We start from the raw sequence: 23170 nt of genomic DNA, 5'->3' as shown, positions 1-23170 counted from the left end.
AAATAAATTTTAACTCTAAATATAAATTGTGTGAAGATCTAAATTTGGAAGCAGAGACTCAGTCACTTGTCGTGTTTCCCTGTCACAGACGATCATGGGCCCACACTTCAAACTGAAAACACAAGTTAACAAAACTAAACAAATACTGTCATGTGTGCTCTGCCTGAAGGCCGGTTCTTAGCTCTTTGTCTGCTGATACTTCACCCTGAGCCCTGTTCCTGGCTGGTTTTTGTCAGTGATGGTTTGCCATTGCCTTCCACCCTCAGAAGCAGACAAGGCAGGACCCAAGTCTACCTCAGTTGGAACAGGAATTGAATCTGCGCTGTTGCTGGTATTCTGAACCACACACTATCTATCAACATAAATACTACACACGAAACAAAGAGGGGTGAATTCAGGGTGACAGTGTGTGACTGGATCCAGAATGGACTCCCACACTGCACCTGGGAAACTATACACAACTACTCCCAACTCCTGGGTTATAAAGGAATTTGTGCTCAGGCCCAGTAACAACATACCAGGATCTTATCCAGATAAGCCATCTTCTCCAGCAGCTCCGGCGAGTTCACATTGGGAAACGGCATTCCGACCATTACCACACACCTGTAACACAACACATCGGTAAGGTCATAGATGAAGATTGGTTCAAGGCAGATACAGTTCAGAGAAAGTTCCAGGGAACTGAGAGGTTGGTTGTTCCTCATCGATGTGAATGACCTGAAACCTTGTCAGCTTTCTAGATTGGTAGAGGGGACTAAGGTAAGGTCAGCAATTGTGACATAGGATGCACTTCACAATCTTAGGACATTTACACACCAAGTCTCATCCACCCATGCCCCTCATGTTCACTGTGCTATACTGGCAAAGACTCAAAGTAAAAACTCTCATCCTCATTTTCAAATCCCTCCTTGGTCTTGCCCCTATCTCTGTAACCTCCTTCAGCCCTATAACCCTCTGAGGTCTCTGTGTTTCTATTGTCAGTCCCAATATCTCTCCCAATATGACACGGTGCCAAACTTGGTCCAATAAAGCTTCTGTGAAGCACCTACACTAAAGGTGCTATATAAATGCAAGTTATTGCTATAATGCAAATGAACAATCAGCAATGATATTTCCCAGTTACAAATGTGAAGAATTGTCCTCTGGCAGTGAACTGTGCGATTGCTTGGTAAAAAGTTTCTGGAGTTGTGCCTGGGTTTGACGAGGCATTAATTAGATTGCTCTCCATCAATGGATTTTGATCACGCCACATTGTAACAAGGCTGAATATGCTGGGAAAAGAGCAACAAGAATTTTTCCAAACGTAAAGGGGATTTGCGAGGCGTCAGTTAGTCTGGGGCAAAGACACACAACAAGGGATCTTGTGAAGGTGAAGAAATGGCTCCATGAACTACTGTTCAAGTAAACCCAGAATTTTACTTCAGGGCCAGTCAGATCAGGGGGACCAAGGGTCATTCATTTAAGCCGGTAAAAGTCAATTTAAAGCAGATTTGCTCAGTGAGAAGTTTCATGAAAAATCTGCTGGGCAGGGGAGGGAAGACACAGACACTAGACAGACAGTTGGGTGCTAAGGGCAGGGAACATGGTAGGAGGCTGTTCAGCACCTCGATTTTATTCCACCATTCAAGTAGACCATGGCCGATCTGTATCTTAACGCCATCTACTTGCCTTTGCTTCACATCCGTTAATACCCTTGTCTATCACGGATTTATCAATCCCAGTTTGAAATTTACAAATGACCCCTAGCGTTTTGACAGAGAGAATTCCAGATTTCTACCATCTTTTGTATGAAGAAGTGTTTCCTGACACTCCCCTGAATGGGCTAAATCTAATTTAAGTTATCCATCCATGTTCTGAATTTGCCCACCAAATAGTTGCTATCAATCCTATCAAGTTATTTAATCATTTTAAATACCTCAAGTAGATCAGCCCTTAATCTCCTATATTCAAGGGAACATAAACCTAGCCTATGCAACCTGTTCTCATAATTTAATCCTTTTAGCCCTGGTATTGTGCTGATGAATCTGCACTGCACCCCCTCCAAGACTAATACATCCTTTCTATGGTGTCCAGTACTGACTGCACTGCTTTTAAATAGGAGACTAGCCAGAGCTTTATATAACCACCATAACTTTCAACCTTTCTTCTTGAGACAAAGGTTAACTCTCCATTAGACGTTTTCATTATTTTTGTAACTTTCCACTGAATTATGGTGATTTGGGTACCCTGACTTCTAAACCTCTCTGCTCCTCCTTCTTTGACTTCTCACCATTTAGAAAATACTCTCATCTGGTTTTCTTAGCTCCAAAGTGGTACACTTCACACATCCCCACAAGTAAACTCTCATCCGCCTCGGCTTTACCCACTGACTTAACCTGTTAGCACCTCATTACAACTCTCTGCTCCCCTCTACACTTTTTACTGATAATGCTCAGGTTTCACAAGAAGAGTTGGGGGCTAGAGAGGAGCATCAATAGGAGAGTTGGGGGTTTGGAGGGTCAGATTTCAATAGGAGCGAGGAGATGAGAAAGTGAAACTTCAGTAAGAGAGTTTGGGAATTGGAGGGGTGAGCTCTAATGGGTCAAAGAGCTTATTCTCATTATTGATCATGCCTACATTTCCCTTTGGAGGTAATGGTGTACACTATGTATAAGAATATCGCAGTATTAAACCTTTAGAGTAAAACCAACCTTATATTACAATGCTTTTAAAAATTATTTCACAGGGTGTGGGCATCGCCAGCATTTGTTGCCCATCCCTAATTGCCCTGAACCACCTTCATGAACCGCTGCAGTCCATGTGGTGTAGGTACACCCACAGTGCTGTTAGGGAGGGAGTTCCAGGATTTTGACCCAGTGACAGTGAAGGAACGACGATATATTTCCAAGACAGGATGGTGAGTGCCTTGGAGGGGAACTTGCAGGTGGTGGCGTTCCCATCTATCTGCTGCCCCTGTCCTTCTAGGTGTTAGAGGTCATGGGTTTGGAAGGTGCTGTCGAAGGAGCCTTGGTGAGTTGCTGCAATGCATCGTGTAGATGGCAAATAGCGGGGGCAAGGGATTAAATTTGGGAAGATGTGGTGAATCAAAGGGTAGAGACAACGCAAGAGAGGAAAGTATTAACAGACTATGACAGGAAGGGATAGAGAGCACAAATTGAAGAGTAAACAAGAGGTTACAAAAATAGAAGGACAAAACTAAAGGCTCTGTATCTGAATGCATGTAGCATTTAAAACAAAACAGATGAACTGATAGTGCAAATAGAAATAAATAAATACGATTTGATAGTCATTACATAGACATGGCTGCAGGATTGGGACCTGAATATTGAAGGGTACTTGACATTTAGGAAAGACAGGAAGCTAGGATAAAGTGGAGGGGTGGCTCTGTTAATTAAAGATGGTATCAGCACAATAGGGAGAGATGACCCAAGTTCAGAAAACCACGATGTAGAAGCGGTTTGGGTAGAGATGAGAAATGATAAAGGTAAGAAGTCATTTGTGGGAGTGGTGTACAGGCCCCCTAACAGTAACTACATGGTGGGAGAGTATAAAGGAAGAGATAATAGGAGCTTGTCAGAAAGGTATAGCAATAATCATTGGGGATTTTAATCTACATATGGACTGGAAAAATCAGAAGGGCAAATGTAGCCTAGATGAGGAGTTCATAGAATGTTTTCCGGATAACTGCTAGAACAGCAAGTTCTGGAGCCAAGCAGAAAAAGGGTATACTAGTATTGGGAACTAGTATTGTGACACGAGATAGGATTAATTGATGACCTCAAATTTTACATTTAGTTTGAGGGAGAGAAGAGTGGGTCCAAGACTAGTATTTTAAACTTAAATAAGGGCAATTATAAGGGCATGAAAGCAGAGCTAGCTAAAGTGAACTGGCAAATTAGGTTAAGGGATAGATCAATAGAGATGCAGTGGCAGACAGTTAAGGAGATATTTCAGAATGCACAGAATAGATACATCCTAACAAGAATGAACAATTCCAAGGGAAGGACCCACCATCCGTGGTTAACTTAAAATGCTAAAGATAGTATCAAACTTAAAGAAAAAGCATATCATTGAGCAAAGGTGGGTGGCAGGTCAGAAGATTGGACAGAATATAAAAAACAGCAAAGAATGACTATAAGATTGATAAGGAGGAAAAAATCAGAGTACGAGAGAAAGCTAGCTAGAAATATAAAAACAAATATTAAGAGTTTCTATTGTTATCAAAAAAGAAAAGAATTAACAAAATGAGCATTGGTCCTATAGTGAGTGAGCCTGGGGAATGAATAAGGGAAAATGAAGAGATGGCAGATGAATTGAACAGGTATTTTGCATCAGTCTTCACTATAGAGGATGCAAGTAATATCCCAGAAACAGCTGTAAATCAGGAATTGGAAGAGAGGAACTTAGGAAAATTACAACCACCAGGGAAGTGGTACTGAGTAAATTGTTGGAGCTGCGGGCTGACAAGTCCTGATGGATTCCAGCCTAGGTCTTAGGCCTAGTGACTAGTGAGACAGTTGATGCATTTAATTTTCCAAAATTCCCTATATTCAACGAAAGTTCCATTAGATTGGAAAATAGTGAATTTAACTCCATTATTCAAAAAGGGAGGGAGACAGAAAGCAGGAAACTATAGGCCAGTTAGCCTAACATGTCTCAGGAAAAATATTAGCAGCTATTATTAAAGATGTTATAGCAGGGCACTTGGTAATTCAAGGTAATCAGGCAGAGTCAACATGGTTTTGGTGACAGGGAAATTGTGTTTAACCAATTTACTGGCGTCCTTCGAAGAAGTAACGTGCTGTGGATAAAGGGGAACCAGTGGATGTACTGTACTTAGATTCCAAGAAAGTATTTGATAAAGTGCCACATCAAAGGTTATAGCAGAAAATAAAAGCTCGTGGTGTAGGGGGTAATATATTGGCATGGATAGAAGATTGTCTAGCTAACAGGGAACAGAGAATAGACATAATGGCTCATGTTCTGGAAGAGAAATTTGCTGAGAGACAGCAGGGCAAGACATGGGAAGCTTAGTTTTGAACAACTTAGATTTCTGAAAGATGGAGGGCCAACAAGGATGATGTTGTGGGAAACCTGAATATGGGTATTGCTGACACTGCTGTGGAGGCAAATGATCCGATAAGTAACAGATCGTGGGTGATGGATATGGTCGAGATATTTGCAGTATAGGTTTGGTTTGAACAGGCCTGCAAGGTTTTGCACTAGACATACAGGGCAGGCAAGAACTTGTGGCCCAAGGAACTGAAGTTTCCGCTAATGGCTGAAAACAATAGTTTTGGGCATTTTAATGATTCGAAGACCGAGTTCAAGGGAAATGGTCAACAGGCAGAACCAGAAGATGGCAGCATACTTCTGAAAGATATTATTTATGTGGACGATGTCACCTGAAGGACAGCATGCAGATAGGAAGAGGAGGTAACTAGCTTCCCAGGAGGGAAAAGTAAATTGTTGCTGGAGATGTGTTGATTATATTGAGCAATGGAGTAGAACAATTCTGTGAAGCTGGACAATCAGGGGGTCAGTGGAATGTGAAGTTGAGGCCACAATCAGATCAGCCATGATCTTATTGAATGGCGGGGCAGGCATAATGGGCTGAATGGCCTACTTCTGCTCCTAATTCGTATGTTTGTAGTTTTTTTACACGTAATTTCTGATTGGCAAGATGAAATGAGTAATGCACCACAGGGATCAGTGCTGGGGCCTGGACTTTTTACAATTTACACAAATGACTTGGATGAAGGGACCGACGGTATGATTGCTAAATTTGTTGATGACACAAAGAGAGGTAGGAAAGTAAGCTGTGAAGAGGACAAAAGGAGGCTACAAAAGGACATAGATGGGTTAAGTGAGTGGGCAAAGATCTGGCAAATGGAGTATAAAGTGGAAAAATGTGAAAAATTGTCCATTTTGGCAGGAAGAATAAAAAAAATGTTATCTAAATGGTGAGAGATTGCAGAGCTCTGAGATGCAGAGGGATCTGGGTGTCCTCGTGCATGAATCGCAAACGGTTAATATGCAGGTACAGCAAATAATTAGGAAAGCTAATAGAATATTATTGTTTATTGCAAAGGGAATTGAATACAAAGTAGGGAGGTTATGCCTCAGTTATAAAGGGCATTGGTGAGACCACATCTGGAATACTGTGTATATTATTGGTCTCCTTATTTAAGGGAGGATATAAATACATTGGAAGCAGTTCAGAGAAGGTTTACTAGGCTAATACCTAGACAGGGCAGGTTATCTTATGAGGAAAGGTTAGACAGGTTAGGCTTGTATCCACTGGAATTTAGAGCAGTAAAAGGTGACTTGATTGAAGCATATAAGAACCTGAGAGGTCTTGATAGGGTGGATCTGGAAAGGGTGTTTCCTCTTGTGGGAGAATCGAGAAATAGGGGTCACTATTTAAAAATAAGGGGTTGCCCATTAAAGACAGATGAGAATATTTTTCTCAGAGGGTCGTGAGTCTTTGGAACTGTCGTCCTCAGAAGGCGGTGAAAGTAGAGTCTTTAAATATCTTTAATAGATTCTCGATAAGCAAGGGGGTGAAAAGTTATCATGGGTAGGCGGGAATGTTGGGTTGAGGTTACAATCAGATCAGCCATGATCTTATTGAATGGCAGAGCAGGCTCAAGGGGCTGAGTGGCCTACTCCTGCACCTAGTTCATATGTTGGTACACACGGCTGCCACTGTGCGTCAGTGGTGGGAGTGCATGTTGAAGGTGGTGGAATGAGTGCCAGTCAAGCGGGATGCTTTGCCCTGAATGAGGTCGAGCTTCTGGACTCTGTTGTTGGAGCTACACACATGCAGGCAAGCGGAGAGTACTCTATCGCTCTCTTGACTTGTGTCCTATAGATGGTGGATAGACTATGGGGAGTCAGGAGGCGAGTTACTCTCCACAGAATTCCCAGCCGCTGACCTGCCCTTGCAGCCACAGTATTTTGTATGGCTTGTCCAGTTCAGTTTCTAGTCAATGGTAACCCCCAGGATGTTGATAGTGAGGTTTCAGCAATGGTAATGCCATTGAATGTCACGGGGAGAGGTTTGGAGATGGTCATTGCCTGGTATTTGTGTGGCACAAATGTTACTTGCCTATCAGTCCAAGCCTGAATGTCATCCAGGTCTTGCTGCATATGGCCATGGACTGCTTCAGTATCTGAGGAGTGGTGAGAATGGTGCTGAACATTGTGCAATCATCAGCAAACATCCCCGTTTCTGACCTTATGATGGAGGGAAGGTCATTGATGTATCTGAAGATGGTTGAGCCGAGGACACTCCCCTGAGGAACTCCTGCAGGGATGTCCTGGAGCTGGGATGATTGACCTCCAACAACCACAAAAATCTTCCCTTGTGCTAGGTAGGACTCCAGGCAGTGGAGAGCTTCCCCGCCCGCCGATTCCCATTGACTCCAATTTTGCTAAGGCTCCTTGACACACTAGGTCAAATGCTGCCTTGATCTCAAAGGCAGTTATTTTCACCTCACCCCTTTTGTCCATGTTGGTCCAAGGCTGTAGAGGCCAGTAATGAAGAAAACAATGGCACTAGAGAGACAAGTGTCAGGACCATTTGTTTTTCTGATCTCTGAAGTATGGTTTTAAAGGAAGTAGGTGAGAACATTGCAGATGCCCAAAGTTCTCTCCATTTGGCAACTGTTCCTTTAGATTGGAAAACTGCATGTCACTCTACTATTTAAGAAAGGTGACAGAGGAAAGCCAAGGAATTGTATCTGACATCTATTGATGAGAATTACAAGAGTCTTGATTAAGGATGGAATGACTGAAAATTTTTAGCTGATCAGAGAGGCAGGATGGATTTGTAAAGGGTAGGTCATGCCTGATGAACCTGATTGAATTTTTTAAAGAGGTGACTGAAGTAGTGGACAGGAAAATATCAATGAACATTATTTATATGATCTTCCAGGAGGTATTTAATTAAGTCCCTCGTAAGGGACTGTTTGCTAATGTTGAAGCTCGTGGAATTGAAATGATTGACCTGGTGAGGAAATTAGTCGAGTGACAGGAGGCAGAGAGTAGGGGTAATAGGCGGTTACTCTAATTGGCAGGCCTTGACTGTTAATGGCATGTTAATTATAACGTTAACATACACAGGTGAAGGACATTGTTTAACTGAGTACTTAGGACACGTATAAATAGAGACTTCATATGGTGTCCACTGGTACGCTTGTGGCCGCCTATGACTGGTGGGCATCTCGGGGGCTGCAGTGCTTCATCAGCCCCCAAAACATCATTTTGATTTAGCTTGTTAAGTTTCCTTTAAATCTTTATCCTTTTGCTAAAGTGCCCTTTAAGGGCTATCACTTTAATTTAAATTGTTAATTAGTTTCACCTTTGGTTAATTGGTCTCATATTCCAAAACAGTATAAATAGAGACTTTTGAGAGGGTTGCTCCTCAAGTTCTGGTTGCACTTAAGCTCCATACTCCTGATCTTTGGCTGGGGAGGGAGGAGGACATCCTTGTTAGCCTGCTCCTGGGCCTGGCCAAGGTGGCCATTAACAGGTCCAGGCAGTGGGCGGTCAAAGGGGTTGCCCGGTCCAACTGTTTGCCCCTCTTCCGTGCTACGTTTGTGCCCGGGTGTCCACTGGTACGCTCGGGGCCTTCTGCAGGGGCTGGGGTGCTTCATCAGCCCCCAAAATGACATCTTAATTTGTCGATAAGGTTCCTTTAAAATTCTATGTTTTGGTTACAGTGCCCTTTAGGGGCTATCAATTTGTCTAATTGGTTAATTTGTTCATTGTTAATTCTTTTATTTTGTTATACTCAAAAAAAGTATAAATAGAGACTGCTGGCACACTGGGGGTGGTAGGTGGAAGGCAGACAAATGCAGTGCTGCATTTTGTAAATAAACCTATTAACAAATAAAGGATTTGAGTCTAGTTTCACACTTCACCATCTGGCTTGGGATCCAATTGTGAGTGACTAAGTTGGGGCCTCAATGATTCATCATATTTATTCATGACTTAAACAATTGGATAGAAAGACACATATTCAAGCTGGCTGATGATACAAATATAGGAGGTATTGTGAGGGCAGGAGCATAAAATTATGAACAGATATTAAAAGTTATGAACAGATATTAATAAAGTAAGTGCATGGGAAAAACTGGCAAATGGATTTCAACATAGGCAAGTATGAGGTCATCCACTTTGGACCTGAAAAGGATGGAAGAGATTACTTCCTGGCTGGCAACAATTTGCCTCAAGCTCTGGGTTGGGGAGACATTTCTTGGGTTTCTGCTCATCATTCCTAAGCAGAGGATCCCGCTACAGGTGTATGCTGTATGGTTATCGGGCAAACATAAGACTGGACTTGGCAACAACAAGCTCCTTGATCAAATAGCTTCTTCACAGTCACCAAAGCTCACACGTGTTTGGTGGCTGTGTATGCATGGGGCGTGGCAGGGTGGTAAGGCTGTGGGCAAGGGGAGAGAGCAGGGTGAGCGCATTTTGTTTGTTAAATCATAGAGTGGGATTATGAGAGCTTGAAACTGTGGTCCTCACCAGAGGTCAGGGATCTTAGCCCGTCATAAGGTAAATGTACCCTGCTAGTCACACAGCAAGGGACTGCTCCTTGTTAACAGCATGTTAAATGAATGCAGCTGCTCAATATACTGTTTGGGATTAAAATGCAAATACAGCAGGGTAACAGGCCCTTCTTTAGCAGACCATGGATGTGTTGATCCTGACATAAACAGTAGTCAATCCCTTGACCAGTTCTGTAGGTCTTTCCCCCATGCTCAAATGTTGGAACGGCCTGAGTCTCATTCACAAATTCCAAGGCCACACAGGCTGCAAAGGAGGATCTGCTGTAAATCAGTGTGTGAAAAGCACAGTCTATCAGTCCAGTATTGCCCTGGTTAGTTGGATTTGTGCAAGTATTGTAGAATACTTCAAAGATACAGGTCCTGACTGACAATTCACATTCAGACTCTGGAGATTGATAGCAATTCTAATCTATTGTTTCGTAAACCAGCATTTTTATTGGATCCCACAATGGTTAATCCACAAGAGCCAATCCTGGTGCACTGTCTTAATTGGGGGAGGGAGAAGCAAAATCCAACATTGTATCAGTAACACTTCTGTCTGTTTGGAGAAAAATCAAACCAGAGGAATTGTGGAGCATTCAGATTATTAATTCCTACCTGCCTAGGTCATCTGAGAAGTTGATGCCTTCGCTCATCTTTCCCCCAACCACAGAGAAGAGCAGAGCCCCAGTGACCAGGCCTGGCAATTGGCTCGAATGCTGTAGGTCACCAGAAAATAAATTAAACTACTGCGGCCAGAGTTCCAAAAATCAACCTCGAGATTCGCTTTCCTCTCTCTAACATGGATCAATAAGCTTCTTTTCAATCTCTGTTCCTATCCAATCATATCAAAGACTTGAGATCCTATCACCTCAGGCACCTCTTAACTATGACTGAGCCTTTTTTTTGAAGGTGTTGACTCTCTCTGGGATACAGATCAGCTCACTGGTACCTTGCCCAGGCTGTTCAGTCGTGAGGGCAGTACTCACAGCCCAGCCTTGTCCCCTACCTGTTGCTGCTGCCAACAGGAATTGTGGATACAAGTCAGGAATGGGGCTCTAGGGCACCTCCCCGCTTTCTTGCAGAGGCCTTTTTAAAAAAATGTATTAATTCATGGGGCGAGGGCGTTGCTGGCTCAGCCAGCATTTATTGCCCATCCCTAAAGGCTGGAAATACAGAAGCAATATTCCCACACATGCAGCCTATGCCTGGTCTCTGTCACCATGACCCCCACCCAGGTCAACCATACAACATTCAACTTGCAAAGTACAAGTGGATGCCTTGTGCTGGTGGCCTAGCCCAGCTTCCACTTTGTTCTGAACTACACAAAGTCTTCTGTGTGCAATAAATCTTACTCAAGAGGTGATTTTTAAACTCCGTATCCTCCTCAGGCTGTTTTACTCCACTCTCTGACAGCATATTACAAAAAACATCCACATTGAAGAGTGCTTGACTCAAGCCTGAATAAGTAAACAATGAGGGTTTGGATGCATTCCACCCTACATACCTGGATACACCTGGAGTACTCAGAGAGCACCTGCTCCACTTGACTGGCCTTTTTAGGCTCCTGGAAAACCTATGACACCAAATCAAAGAAAGCAATTTATCACACCCTGGAAGTCAAGAGTTCATCCAGCTATTTGCTAGCATTAAAGAAAAGAAACTCACACAGCAACAAGTTTCTAATGCAGGTAGTGTGGGGTAACAAGCTAAACAACAGGGTTGAAATTCAGATTAGGTGCAGGCGTGGAATGGGTGGGAGCAGATCAGTTACACTCACACTCCTCCCAACATCACATTTCCACAATCCTCCCCGCCCCATCGTCACATTCCCACCTACTCCCACACTCCTCCCCGTCCCATTGTCACATTCCCATCTCCACTCCCACACTCCTCCCCGCCCCATCGTCACATTCCCACCTACTCCCACACTCCTCCCCGTCCCATTGTCACATTCCCATCTCCACTCCCACACTCCTCCCCGCCCCATCGTCACATTCCCACCTACTCCCACACTCCTCCCCGTCCCATTGTCACATTCCCATCTCCACTCCCACACTCCTCCCCGCCCCATCGTCACATTCCCACCTACTCCCACACTCCTCCCCGTCCCATCGTCACATTCCCATCTCCACTCCCACACTCCTCCCCGCCCCGTCACATTCCCATCTCCACTCCCACACTCCTCCCAGTCCCATCGTCACATTCCCACCTACTCCCTGCCCCATCGTCACATTCCCATCTCCACTCCCACACTCCTCCCCGCCCCATCGTCACATTCCCATCTCCACTCCCTCACTCCTCCCCATCCCATTGTCACATTCCCATCTCCACTCCCACACTCCTCCCCGCCCCATCGTCACATTCCCATCTCCACTCCCACACTCCTCCCCGTCCCATTGTCACATTCCCATCACCACTCCCACACTCCTCCCCGCCCCATCGTCACATTCCCACCTACTCCCTGCCCCATCGTCACATTCCCATCACCACTCCCACACTCCTCCCCGCCCCATCGTCACATTCCCACCTACTCCCTGCCCCATCGTCACATTCCCATCACCACTCCCACACTCCTCCCCGCCCCATCGTCACATTCCCACCTACTCCCTGCCCCATCGTCACATTCTCATCTCCATTCCCACACTCCTCCCTGCCCCATCGTCACATTCCCATGGATAGGAAGCATGGACAGGGTCTGCTACTCTACCCATTTGGCACCCACTTTCTTTCAAAGAGATGTCCTTTTCTTTATTATTCATTCATGGGATGCGGGCATCGCTATTGCCCATCCATAATTGCCCTTGTTCAGAGGGCATTTAAGAGTCAACCACGTTGCTGTGTATCTGGAGTCACATGTAGGTCAGACCAGGTAAGGACAGCAGATTTCCTTCCCTAAAGGACATTAGTGAACCAGATGGGTTTTTAGAACAATTGGCAATGGTTTCATAGTCACCATCAGACTTTTCCTTTAATTCCAGATGTTTACTGAATTCAATTTCAATATTGGGATTTGAACCCGGGTCCCCAGGGCCTTATCCTGGGCCTCTGGATTACCAGTCCAGTGACAACACCACTGCGCCACCATCTCCCCCTTGCCTCTTAAACAAATTTCAACCTTCAATTCAGAGATAGTCTTCATCCAATAAGCAGCCGTCAACAGGAGAAATAGGAAAAAGGACTGCATTTCCAGCCACTGGAGAGAGGAGACTGAAAGCTTGCTTCAAAACCTGGGCTTTAAGGCAGTTTCTAAAGATAGAGGGAGAATGAGAGAGTTGGGGTCCAGGGAGAGAACTCCAGGGGTGACTGAAGTTTCTGCCATCAAGGCAGGGGAGGGGGCTCAGGCGGCCGAGGCGGGGGTGCAAGGCCGGGGGATGCGTAAAAAATCAGAGTTAAAGGATGAAAGGATGAAGGACGTAAGGGTGGAGAAGATAGTTTAGGATGAGGCCACGGAGAGAAATGAATATGAGGATTTTAAGTTCAGTTTTTTGCTGGGGGCAGGAAGCCAGTGTAGATCAGCGAGGATAAGGGTGTTGGGCAAGTGGGACATGATACAAACAACAGTGATAAGGGCAGGTTGGAGATTATGGAGCCTCCAGTATTGAGACCAGCCACGAGAGCATGTAGAGAATTGAGTCTGGGAAGACAACACATGGATCAGCATTTCAGCAGAGGCAAGACCAAGATGGGTAACGCTTAGGAGTTGAATCAACCTTTGCTGGCGGTGGATAGATGTTGGGTGTGTTGTCCAGTTATGGATCAAACAAGGGCAATAGGCTTTAGCCCAACTGGCTCAGCCCAAATGAGCATCTGGGAGGGAATGCAGTCAGTGGGAAAAGTACAGAGGGGGAACTCAGTGACGGGTTTGTCTTCAAACCGTTCAATTGGAATAAGCTGTGATTCATCCATGAATTAGTGTCGGCTGGGAAGAGTAGGGGTCATGGGGTTGAGAGAAGTGAATGCTTCCTTGTCAAATTACTCCTTCCAATCACCTCACCTCACACTTTTCAGGGTTAAATTCCATCTGCTACTTATCTGCCCATTTGACCATCCCGTCTATATCTTCCTGTTGCCCAAGGCACTCAACCTCACTGTTAACCACCCGGCCAATCTGTGTCATCCTCAAACTTACTAATCCTAACCCCCACGTAGTCATCTATGTCGTTTATATAAATGACAAATAATAAGGGACCCAGCACAGGTCCCTGTGGTACGCCACTGGACACTGACGTCCAGTCACTAAAGCATCCTTCTGTCATCACCCTCTGTCTCCTACAACTAAACCAACTTTGAATCCATCTTATCAAATTACCCTGTATCCCATGTGCAGGGTACATGTGTTCAGACAGGTTGGAATGGAGCCCCATGAACTGGGCAACAAGGGAAAGGCAGTGGAGGACAATGGTATGGTCAACTGTGCCAAACACATTCGAAAAGCTGTATATATCACCATGATCACAGCAACTCTGGTCAATGCCTTGGTGCTGAGGTGGGGGATGGAAGCAGGACTGGAGGGACTAAGGTCGGGAGATGAGCACAAACTGGGATGCAGTGACTCAACTGAGGAATTCAGGCAGACAGTATGTAAGTGTGGTGGGGGGAAACAAAGCCTTATACAAGGGCACGATTGACTGAAGAGAGGAGGGCAATGGAAAGGGATTGTGCCGTAGGACAATGGAGGCACTTGTAACTGTACAACTTTCTTCATCTTGCAGAAAATCTCAACGTGGCTTGCTCACAATGAGACAGTGAAGGGGAATCTTATGCAAGTAAAGATGCAAGGGGAGGAAGGGACTTGTGTTTGGAAAGAGGGCTTTCAAAAATTCTACTGCAAAACTCTGATCGAAAGAGGAGGAAACAGGTTCCAAAAATATCTTCTCAGGTGCTAAAAAGCTGAAGGAGCCACAGGTATAAGACAAGCAAGTTACCTTTTTCTTGGCTTCCAGCTGTGCCAGGAGACCAGTCTTTTCCCAGTGTGTGTACACCTGTTTTTCATAGTCGTATGATGGAAAGAAGCACACAATGCCACCAGGGACCACCTTACACAGATTGACCAGCACTCGGCCACATTCATCCAGCTGCAAAGATAAGATTTGGTATTAAAAACAAGGTAGGATATGGGGTCTCCTTCGTTGATCAGCATCATACAGGACTAGCAGATAATGAAGCAATTACAGGCTATGGGCAGGATTTTCCAGCCCCGCTCACTGCTGGATTATCCGGTGCCACCGAAAGTCAATTAACTTTTGGCTGAGCCACTGCATTCCCTGTGGCGGGTCCCGCCATGGCGAGGCCAGAAAATCCCAGCCCTCGTTTCTTACACCAAGTGAGCCGCATAGATCATAGCTAATCCGGCTTGGTAAATATCTATTTTAGCCAGAAACTTAAAGAAAATGCTGGGAGGTGAGAGCAGCCAAATTCACCAAAGCCGCCATCTACCACAATGTCCCAATGCCATGACAAGCCCCGGCACCACGCACACACCCACGCCCCGGCGCCACAATATCCTGATTACTATCCAGCAATTCTAGTTAGAGGATATTATGTGAAATTAGATTGGGGCTCAACTGTGACCCTCTTCAGAACCAATGCATGCAGAATGCACACCCTGTTTTTACTAGCTCTGCAGGTAACCAATCAGAAACATCTGAAAGAAAATGTTTCGGATTTCAGATACCCCAACAAGTCAAGGGGTGCAGGTTCAGCAGTTCACTTCTGAGTTCCAAGGTTTAGTTGGGCAGAAGGAATCATTAACTTGAATTATTTCTCAAGCTCAGTCTACACCAAAGCTGAAAGTGACCAAAAGGCAACAGACGCTATTTTCCAAAAAAACTGCCTGAATCATAGAATCCTGTTGCACAGAAAGAGGCCATTCAGCCCATCGTGCTGCACCAGAGCTTTACAATTCGCCCCACTCCCGTACTCTTTCCTCATAGCCCTGCAAATATTTCTTTTAGACCACATACTGTTGTCTTTTGAAAGTTACTATTGCATCTTCTTTTCATCTTACTTTCAATCCTAGATCACAGCAAATTGCTGCGTAAGAAAAAGTCTCCTCTCGGTCCCTGTTAAATCAGTGTACTCTGGTTACCAGCTCTCCTGCCAGTGGAAACAATTTCCTCAACAAAAACAGACTGTGCTCCCAAACCTCCCTGTGATTCCTCATAGATTTTCCATGATTCCCAACATGTTTGTGTTAACAGGTTTTCCCACCTAGCTTTAAGCACACAAACAATACGTTTGGCAAAGATGTGCAACCACTAGCTCCAGCAGATAGCAGAGGCTTAAGCAGAAACACCAAGGGCTGCATCTTCTGGTTGGCAAGCGGGGGGGCCCACTCGCCGACACGTAAAATGACGCGGAGAGTGACGGCGTCGTCCCGAAGTCACCTCCTGTCATTTAGATTTTCAGTTCCGTTGCGCGCCCGAACTGTCAAAGGCCTATTAAGGCCATTAAAAAAGTAATTTAAATGATTAATGGACCTGCCCGTCCAACCTTAAGGTTGGCGGCAGGCGAAGAGCCCAGGCGGCCTTCAGAAAAAACATAAAACCTCATCCACGGGCGGGATGAGCTTTCATGAGGGTATTAAAATTTTTATAAAATGTTTAAATAAAAGTTGTTGACATGTCCCAGCCCATGTGACAGTGTCCAATGAGAGGACATGTCAGGGAAATTATTTCTACCCTTCAAAAAATTTTCATAATTTCCACCAATCTCCCCAAGGCGGCACTTAGCCTCAGGGGTATCTGTGTGCATTCCCAGCTCAGGGAATCCGCACCCCCCTCCCCGATCCGCACATACTACCCCCCCCCACCCCCGACCTGCACATACCTCCCCCCCCGCGCGATCCGCACATTTTCACTAAGGAGTTAAATTTTCAGATTTGTTTTATTCCACATTTACTGAATTAGCTAACAAAGCGCCACATAGTCAGCAATTTTGTGAAGTTCAGCAAAACTACATGTACCCTGCCAGAATTACAATGTATAACAAATAAAATTATGTGCTCCAGGAACCACAGCAATGTATTTGGATGCCAGCCGAAAAGCAGATGATTAAATAAGTGTAAGCCTCAGTCATATACATACAGAAAGAAAGAATTGACAAGCAGTAGTTTTATCAAAGGCTGACTTTAAATTCACATAGTCCTAAAAGCCTTCTTATATACTTACAGCTAAGATTATCGACTTTAAAACCTTAACACAAAATGGCAGCAGGAAATCTGACACAAAGACATTTGTGATCAGATAAATGAACAGTGACTGACCTTCCTAGATTTGATTAGAAGAAGCTAGGAACTAAAGTTTATACAAAATTACACAAAATATAAAAGTCATGTGTACAAATCAGATTAAGGGGGTAAATGCTGAACAGTCTATTGTTCTATCGTCAGAAACATTTACACAAATGTCTGCAGATCTAATTGATAATTTCTGAGAATGAATTTGGCCAATCATGGAATTACAGCAGACCTAGCCCTGCATGGGTGAGGGCTGCTGAGTTCGATAACTATCCATGACGGAGGAAGGCTTGTCACTAACCATTTACTGGAGGACCCTCAAGACAAGACTCTCAGGATTATTGAGGGGTACAAGAAGGTTATGTTTTCTTCTATCTGATCACCTGTCAAAGATAGTAGAAGTCTTTCTATGCTTTGTTTTCTCTTACTTTGTACTGTTAAGGACTTTTAACTTCTTTTTAAATAAATTACTTCTTTGATTTTATAACTTGAGGAGTTCTTGTCTCACCCAGTAAGACTAATAGTCTAAAAAGAAACAAGATTATATTTAATTGGGTTATTTTCAAACATTCATGAACTGGAGCAATTTAATAATTGAACAAGCACAAACTGAGTATATGTAAAACTTATAACACTTTGCTTTTTAGAGATTTCCTGATTTATTTCAGATTTTGGAGACAGTAGCAGGAATGCTACATGGACTGAAATGCTTACCAGTTGTGGCTTATCCCTCTTCTGGTAGGTGAATTCAAGCTGTTGCCCGGAGGGACCACTACAGACGATTATGGGCAAAATATTCTCTGGTGGAATCACATGGCCTAACAGGTTTGAGGAGAAGAACAGTCAATCAAGCCGATAGTTTCACACTTAATTCTGGAACAACCAATTTGTATAAAGAAACTGGTTATCCATTTCCCTAGTTTCTTTTCAAGAGTCTTTGTTGGAGCGTTTGCAGCAATTAGCACTGCTGGCAGGTCAACTCCAAACTTTTAGTTAAGGCAACCTAAACAAGGAAGTGGACCCCAGGTTCTTGGCAACATCTGTAAACAAAATTTCAAAGCACATTTTTTCAGTGTTGCTAGCATCCAAAAATCAATATAGCACTATAAAGACATCCAAAAAATCCATATAGCACTATAAAGACATCCAAAAAATCCATATAGCACTATAAAGACATCCATTTTTAGGCCTCACTTCACTGATCCAAAGGCTTAGAGATTTATTCAGAACTGTGAGAACCCTGAACAAGAGATTTGGAGTTACTTGATTCTATACACCATCTGCCTAACAGGGCACATCATTCACCAACCCAGCTCCCAGGTCAGTCACTATTACACAGCTCAGAGAGAGTGACACAGATCAATCACAGGCTTCAGATAGAATGGCATAGATCAGCTTGGACTCACCACATGAAAACTCAGCCAGTCTGTCTGCAGAGACCCCCGATGCTAACAGCAGCTGGTCTTTGAAGTCTTCTACCTAGTAACAAGATCAGAAATGTGAAAAGTAACAGCTAGCTTATCTCCATTAAACTGCAATTATGGCTCACTGTGCTATTGCCTACTCTAGCTCATTCCTTTGCAACACCTCAATACTGTGAAAATCCTCATCTTCCTCAGTTTGTCCTTCCTCCTACACTCCTCAGGAGGCTTCTGAAACTCAACTTTTTGTTACCAAGTTACTACTTTCATTGTATCTTGTTGTCTTTTCTATTATTTGCAGTTTTGGTGGTGTTTTGCACTGTGGGTACTGACTCTTCAGAGGTTCAGTAATAGATACTGGGATCACTCCTGTTTCAAATTATTCTATAGCTTTTCAGTTAAGCTGTCATAAGACTGAGGTTGCTGAGATTTCTCAGACTGAGTCCATGGCTGCTGTCTCTGCTCAGATTAATTTTGGCTATGCCCAGAATAATGCAGATTTAAATGATAAGCCTGAGGTAGAAAACAACCCATTGATTATAAGAATAAGGTTAGGCTTCAGTTCATAGGAGGTGCTTAAGCCTTTTCTTTGTTTGGTACAAGTAAACTATCGTCCACCCAAAGTGCTGGCTTGGGCAACCAATCAGTTGCTGCTAGTCTCTGTGAAAAACAATCTTCCCTATAGCTTTCATAGTATTCACAGATAACAAAAGAAATGCCTATAACTCTTTACCGGGAGGTTTCAGTGGGTCAGTGTACTTTGGGTATAGAGGTAGAAGTCCTTGCTTCACTGTCACATGGGTCCTTAATTCAGAACTTTAACTCAGGCCTGGAGCGAGCTATACCATTGCTACGATCAGCTAAATGGTGGCCTGAAACAATGGGGATAGATACCAGAGCGCCCTCAAATCTGAGATCATCTGGCATCTTGGGATTGCCAAGGCCAAAAGCAGAAATGTATAACGTCAAGCAAGCAATGGGGGTGGGGAGTGGTGCAGCACTGAAAGGAACTTGCTGGGATTGCAGATGTTGAGTAGGGGGCAAGGATATGGAGGCATTTGAAGAGGATGAAGATCTTACTGTACTACTTTAGGGGACAGAGAGCCTATACAGATCATCTAGAATAGGACTTAATGCAGGTACATTACAAGTCGTTGAGTTTATAGTGGTGAATGTTCAGATTCCTGCAAAGAGGTTATTGCAGGAATCAAGTCTAATGGCAACAAAAAACACTGAATCATAGAGCCCACCAGGCCTATGAAAGCACTTTGAAGCTTAACTCTGGTTGACAAGGATAGACAGTATAGTTCAGCCTGGGTAAGTGGTTGGGGTAAGGTGTAGAGTGAGTGCCCAAGAGTAAGCGAATGACAAGGGCAGAGAACGAAGGCTTCAGTTTTCCCCAAGGTGCAGTTACAGGAAACTTTACAGCTGTGACCAGATGTCAGACAGGTAGAGAGAGGCAGAGGGGACACTGCAGGGACAGCAGGTGCATAGCTGGCTGCATTCCGATAGATCGGAGTGGAAATATGTGAGTGCAGTCCCACAGAGCTGAAACACCTACCTGTAGACTGAGCACAGCAGACAGTGCCCACCTCACTACTGCAACAACACAAATACCCAAAAGGATTTTGCATGCCGGTTTTAAAGTTTTTGTTTAAGTGATGGGGAGTGAGAAGATTTAGGATTAAGAGAGCAGTATTATATACATTATTATAGCTGTTTTCTCCCTTTCCTTTCTGAAGATGCTAGGATTTAAAAAAAATTCTTTCATGGAATGTGGCCATCACTGACAACGCCAGAATCTGTTGCCCTTGCTAATTGTGCTTGAGAAGGCTCACAGGCAGTTACACTGGTATTTCAGCTGGACAGGCTATGCTTCACATGTGTGCTCAGGGGTGCACTACAGTCAAACTTGATGAAGACCTCACTCGAAGTCCTCACATAGGCACACACAATTTCTAGCAGGACTCACTAGATACTAGTCTCTTTCGAATTCAAAACATTACTCATGTAGCACTAGGAAGCCCTTACTGGCTGCATTGTGCCTCCAGCGATGACCACTGCTCGACACTCCTTCACTACCTCAGCAAAGTGGACTGCTGGATTCAGCAGTAGGAACTTCATGCTGCTCTGGGACACCGTACCTGCAGGATAAGCAGAGCAAAGTTTAAACATAACCCGAGCTCAAAACAATACTCTGTACCAATCAGTTCAAAGCACTGATTTGTTCCCCAAAACCTGTCACTCAGTTCTGTTGAAGAGACCCCACCTAACACATTTACTTGACTTTTTTTCCCCCCCAGATACCGATGGACATGGTGAGCAAGGTGTAAGGAACATATCTTCTTATTTCTGTTGGACTATGGGTTAAAATTACAATGGCTGCAGTTTGAAAGACATGTCCACTGGAACAGGATGAGAGATATATACAATGTTGCAGTCCTGGAAGTGTGCCATGAAAGACAGGACGATGCCGGGAAGGAGTCCTGGACCAAGGGAGCTGCCTGGCAACAACATTTTAATTAGCTCCTGACCAGGTGACCAGGTTTTGTGCGAGAAGCAGTGCAGCTGAATAGCTCCTAGGCTGAAAGGCACAAGACCTAAAATTTCTTTCTCCTGTGTGTGGAAGATTCCAGTAACTCCACAATGATAGCTAGCTGGCTTTTTCTTTTCATGTCTCTATAGCCTGCTCTCTCTCTGAAAACCCCTGTCAAGGGGCAAAGGAGAAAATCACTGTCAGAGACATTGAAAGGCAAGTGCTCAACCAGTGAACTCAATACTGAAAGTGCTAGACGACCACCTCGTGTCATCAACAAGAACTGAAAGGAAATTGGACAAAATCGATCAAAATCAACCCATCGAATCCTGTACTCTGGAACTGGTGCTATTGAACTGATTTATCCCACCCTTAAAATCCATGTTTTTGTGTGTCTTGTATGTGTGTATAGGGATGCAAGAAGGGGTACAGTTTAGGTTATAGAGTTAGAAATTAGCAGTTCATATTTCTTTCTTTTGCCACTGATTAACAACAGTTTGTTCAATAAACAGTTATTTACTTATTAAGTTTACAAACCTGGTGCTCGTATTCGGTTAACCTAAGCTAAAGTTAGGTAGAATTGGGGTGATCTGGTGGTTTGGTCAAACTTTTCACATTTGTTGTGGCTCGGGGAACAGGGCTGCTCGATATTACAGCGCACTATCCTCAGTGAGTGGTGACAATGGCCATCCTTTTCTTGCTCTTGTTTCTCTTAGGGAATGGAGAATTGGGAAGGAAACCTTGGAGAAACGTGGGCAGCATTGCCCTCCAGTCATTAAACAAAACTTGAAAGACATGAATTGAAAAAGAGCCTCAGGATTGTAGCCAAGTGTTTCACGTTCAACGGATTACTTAAGTATGTTGACAACTGTTAGACAGACAAATGTAGAAGACGTCTTCCATGCAGCAAGGTGCCATAGTTTGAGATGAATGACCAGTTGAACTGGCCTTACTGGTTGAGTTAGAATTGCTGGCCAAAACACCAGAGCTGTCTTCTCCAAATCATGTCAGTGAACTAGTGAACAGGCGAAGACCATCTGAATAAAAATGCAACACTCTGTGCTAGAGTGCAAGTCTAGATAATCCTCAAACCCTGGGGTGTGCAGATGGAACGTTCGACCTTTTGGCTCGGAGGCAAGAGCTGCCAACCCAAATGAACCATAGATGGAATCCCCGGTCAGTATTATAGATGGGATACTACAATTAGCCTCAGTACCCTTGGACCAGGAAAAAGTCAGGGGGTGGGGGGTTTGAGGAGGATGATGGCTCCTGATCTCAATCCTCTGACCCCTGTTGGAAAATATACGTCTGGATGAGAACAGGACAAGTGATGGGAGATCCTGCCAACGTTTACCACCTAGCCTCACGTGAGAGTTGACCAAGTTATTGGAAGACAACCAGCATCTCAATCACTATACATGACCCAGCAGGGCCAATGCCTTTAAGGAAGGGATTTATATTTATATAACGCTTTTCATCACCTCACTGTCTTACAGCCAATTATGTACTTTTCAAGTTTAACTACTATTGTAATAAAGGAAATACGACAGCTAATTTATGCACAGCAAGGTCCCACAAACAGCAAAAGGTCATAATGCAAAGAAGGAGGCCATTTGGCCCATTGAGTTCATGTTACTCTCTGTAGAGCAATCCAGTCAGTCCCATTCTTTCAAGAGATAATGACCAGATAATTTGTTTTAGGTGTTGATTGAGAGATAAATATCGGCCAGTACATGGGTTGGGGGTGTAACGCCCCTGCTCTTCTTCAAAATTGTGTGATGATGACTTTCACATCCATTTGAAGGAGCCGGCAGGCCTCGGTTTAACATCTCATCCAAAAGACCGCACTTCCAACAAGAAAACGGGGCAAGAAAACTGCAAGTGTACAACAGAAAGAGCCATTCAGCTCCACAAACCCAGCATTTGCACATATTGGGCAACTTGGGACTTACCTGAGGGAAAGTGCACACAAATCCCCCAATCCCTCCAAGAGTGCATATTAACAGAAACATTTAACCACCATGTCCTTCTGGGACTCACAATAAGCAGCATCATTAAAAACCATGGGGCCTTTGTGAAGGATACCAGCATGACTAACAACAATAGAAAAGTAGGCCACATAACTCAGAATTTGGAATGTCAAATAGGGCTTTGAAAACCTGTGGATTGTAGGAAGAAGGGAGGTGAGGAGCTGCACATGTTTGAGATACAAGGGGAGAAAAGAAGAAGAAAAAAAGAAAATGTTTCAACAAAGTGGGGTGCAGGCAAGAGAAAGGGGACATGAGGTAGAATGTTTGTAACCAAGAGGTAACAGAAATAGAGAGTTCAGAGAACCAACAATTATAGCAGCATTAATGCAAGTGAGAAAGAGAGAAAAAAATTACAATAGAAAGAAGGACTGGAGTGAGAAAAA

General features: G+C 44.0%; 1 protein-coding gene across 3 annotated transcripts in view; it reads right to left on the bottom strand.

Moving 5' to 3' along the window:
• Positions 1-23170, bottom strand: part of ddx11 (DEAD/H (Asp-Glu-Ala-Asp/His) box helicase 11) — an 84452-nt gene that overhangs the window by 3595 nt on the left and 57687 nt on the right. For all 3 annotated transcript variants that reach the window (XM_078568547.1, XM_078568546.1, XM_078568545.1), the window contains exons 18-24: positions 20253-20365; positions 18207-18279; positions 17515-17618; positions 14489-14638; positions 11068-11136; positions 10179-10279; positions 519-603 (exon numbers count right to left, since the gene is read on the bottom strand). In XM_078568547.1, coding sequence (XP_078424673.1) covers positions 519-603; positions 10179-10279; positions 11068-11136; positions 14489-14638; positions 17515-17618; positions 18207-18279; positions 20253-20365 — 695 coding nt within the window. The remainder of the gene's footprint in view (positions 1-518; positions 604-10178; positions 10280-11067; positions 11137-14488; positions 14639-17514; positions 17619-18206; positions 18280-20252; positions 20366-23170) is intronic.

Source organism: Cetorhinus maximus, chromosome 22 (genome assembly GCF_964194155.1).
Source record: "Cetorhinus maximus chromosome 22, sCetMax3.hap1.1, whole genome shotgun sequence".
Classification (NCBI taxonomy): domain Eukaryota; kingdom Metazoa; phylum Chordata; class Chondrichthyes; order Lamniformes; family Cetorhinidae; genus Cetorhinus; species Cetorhinus maximus.
Note: the sequence above shows the minus strand (reverse complement) of the source record. Positions and strands in the feature narration are given on the sequence as shown.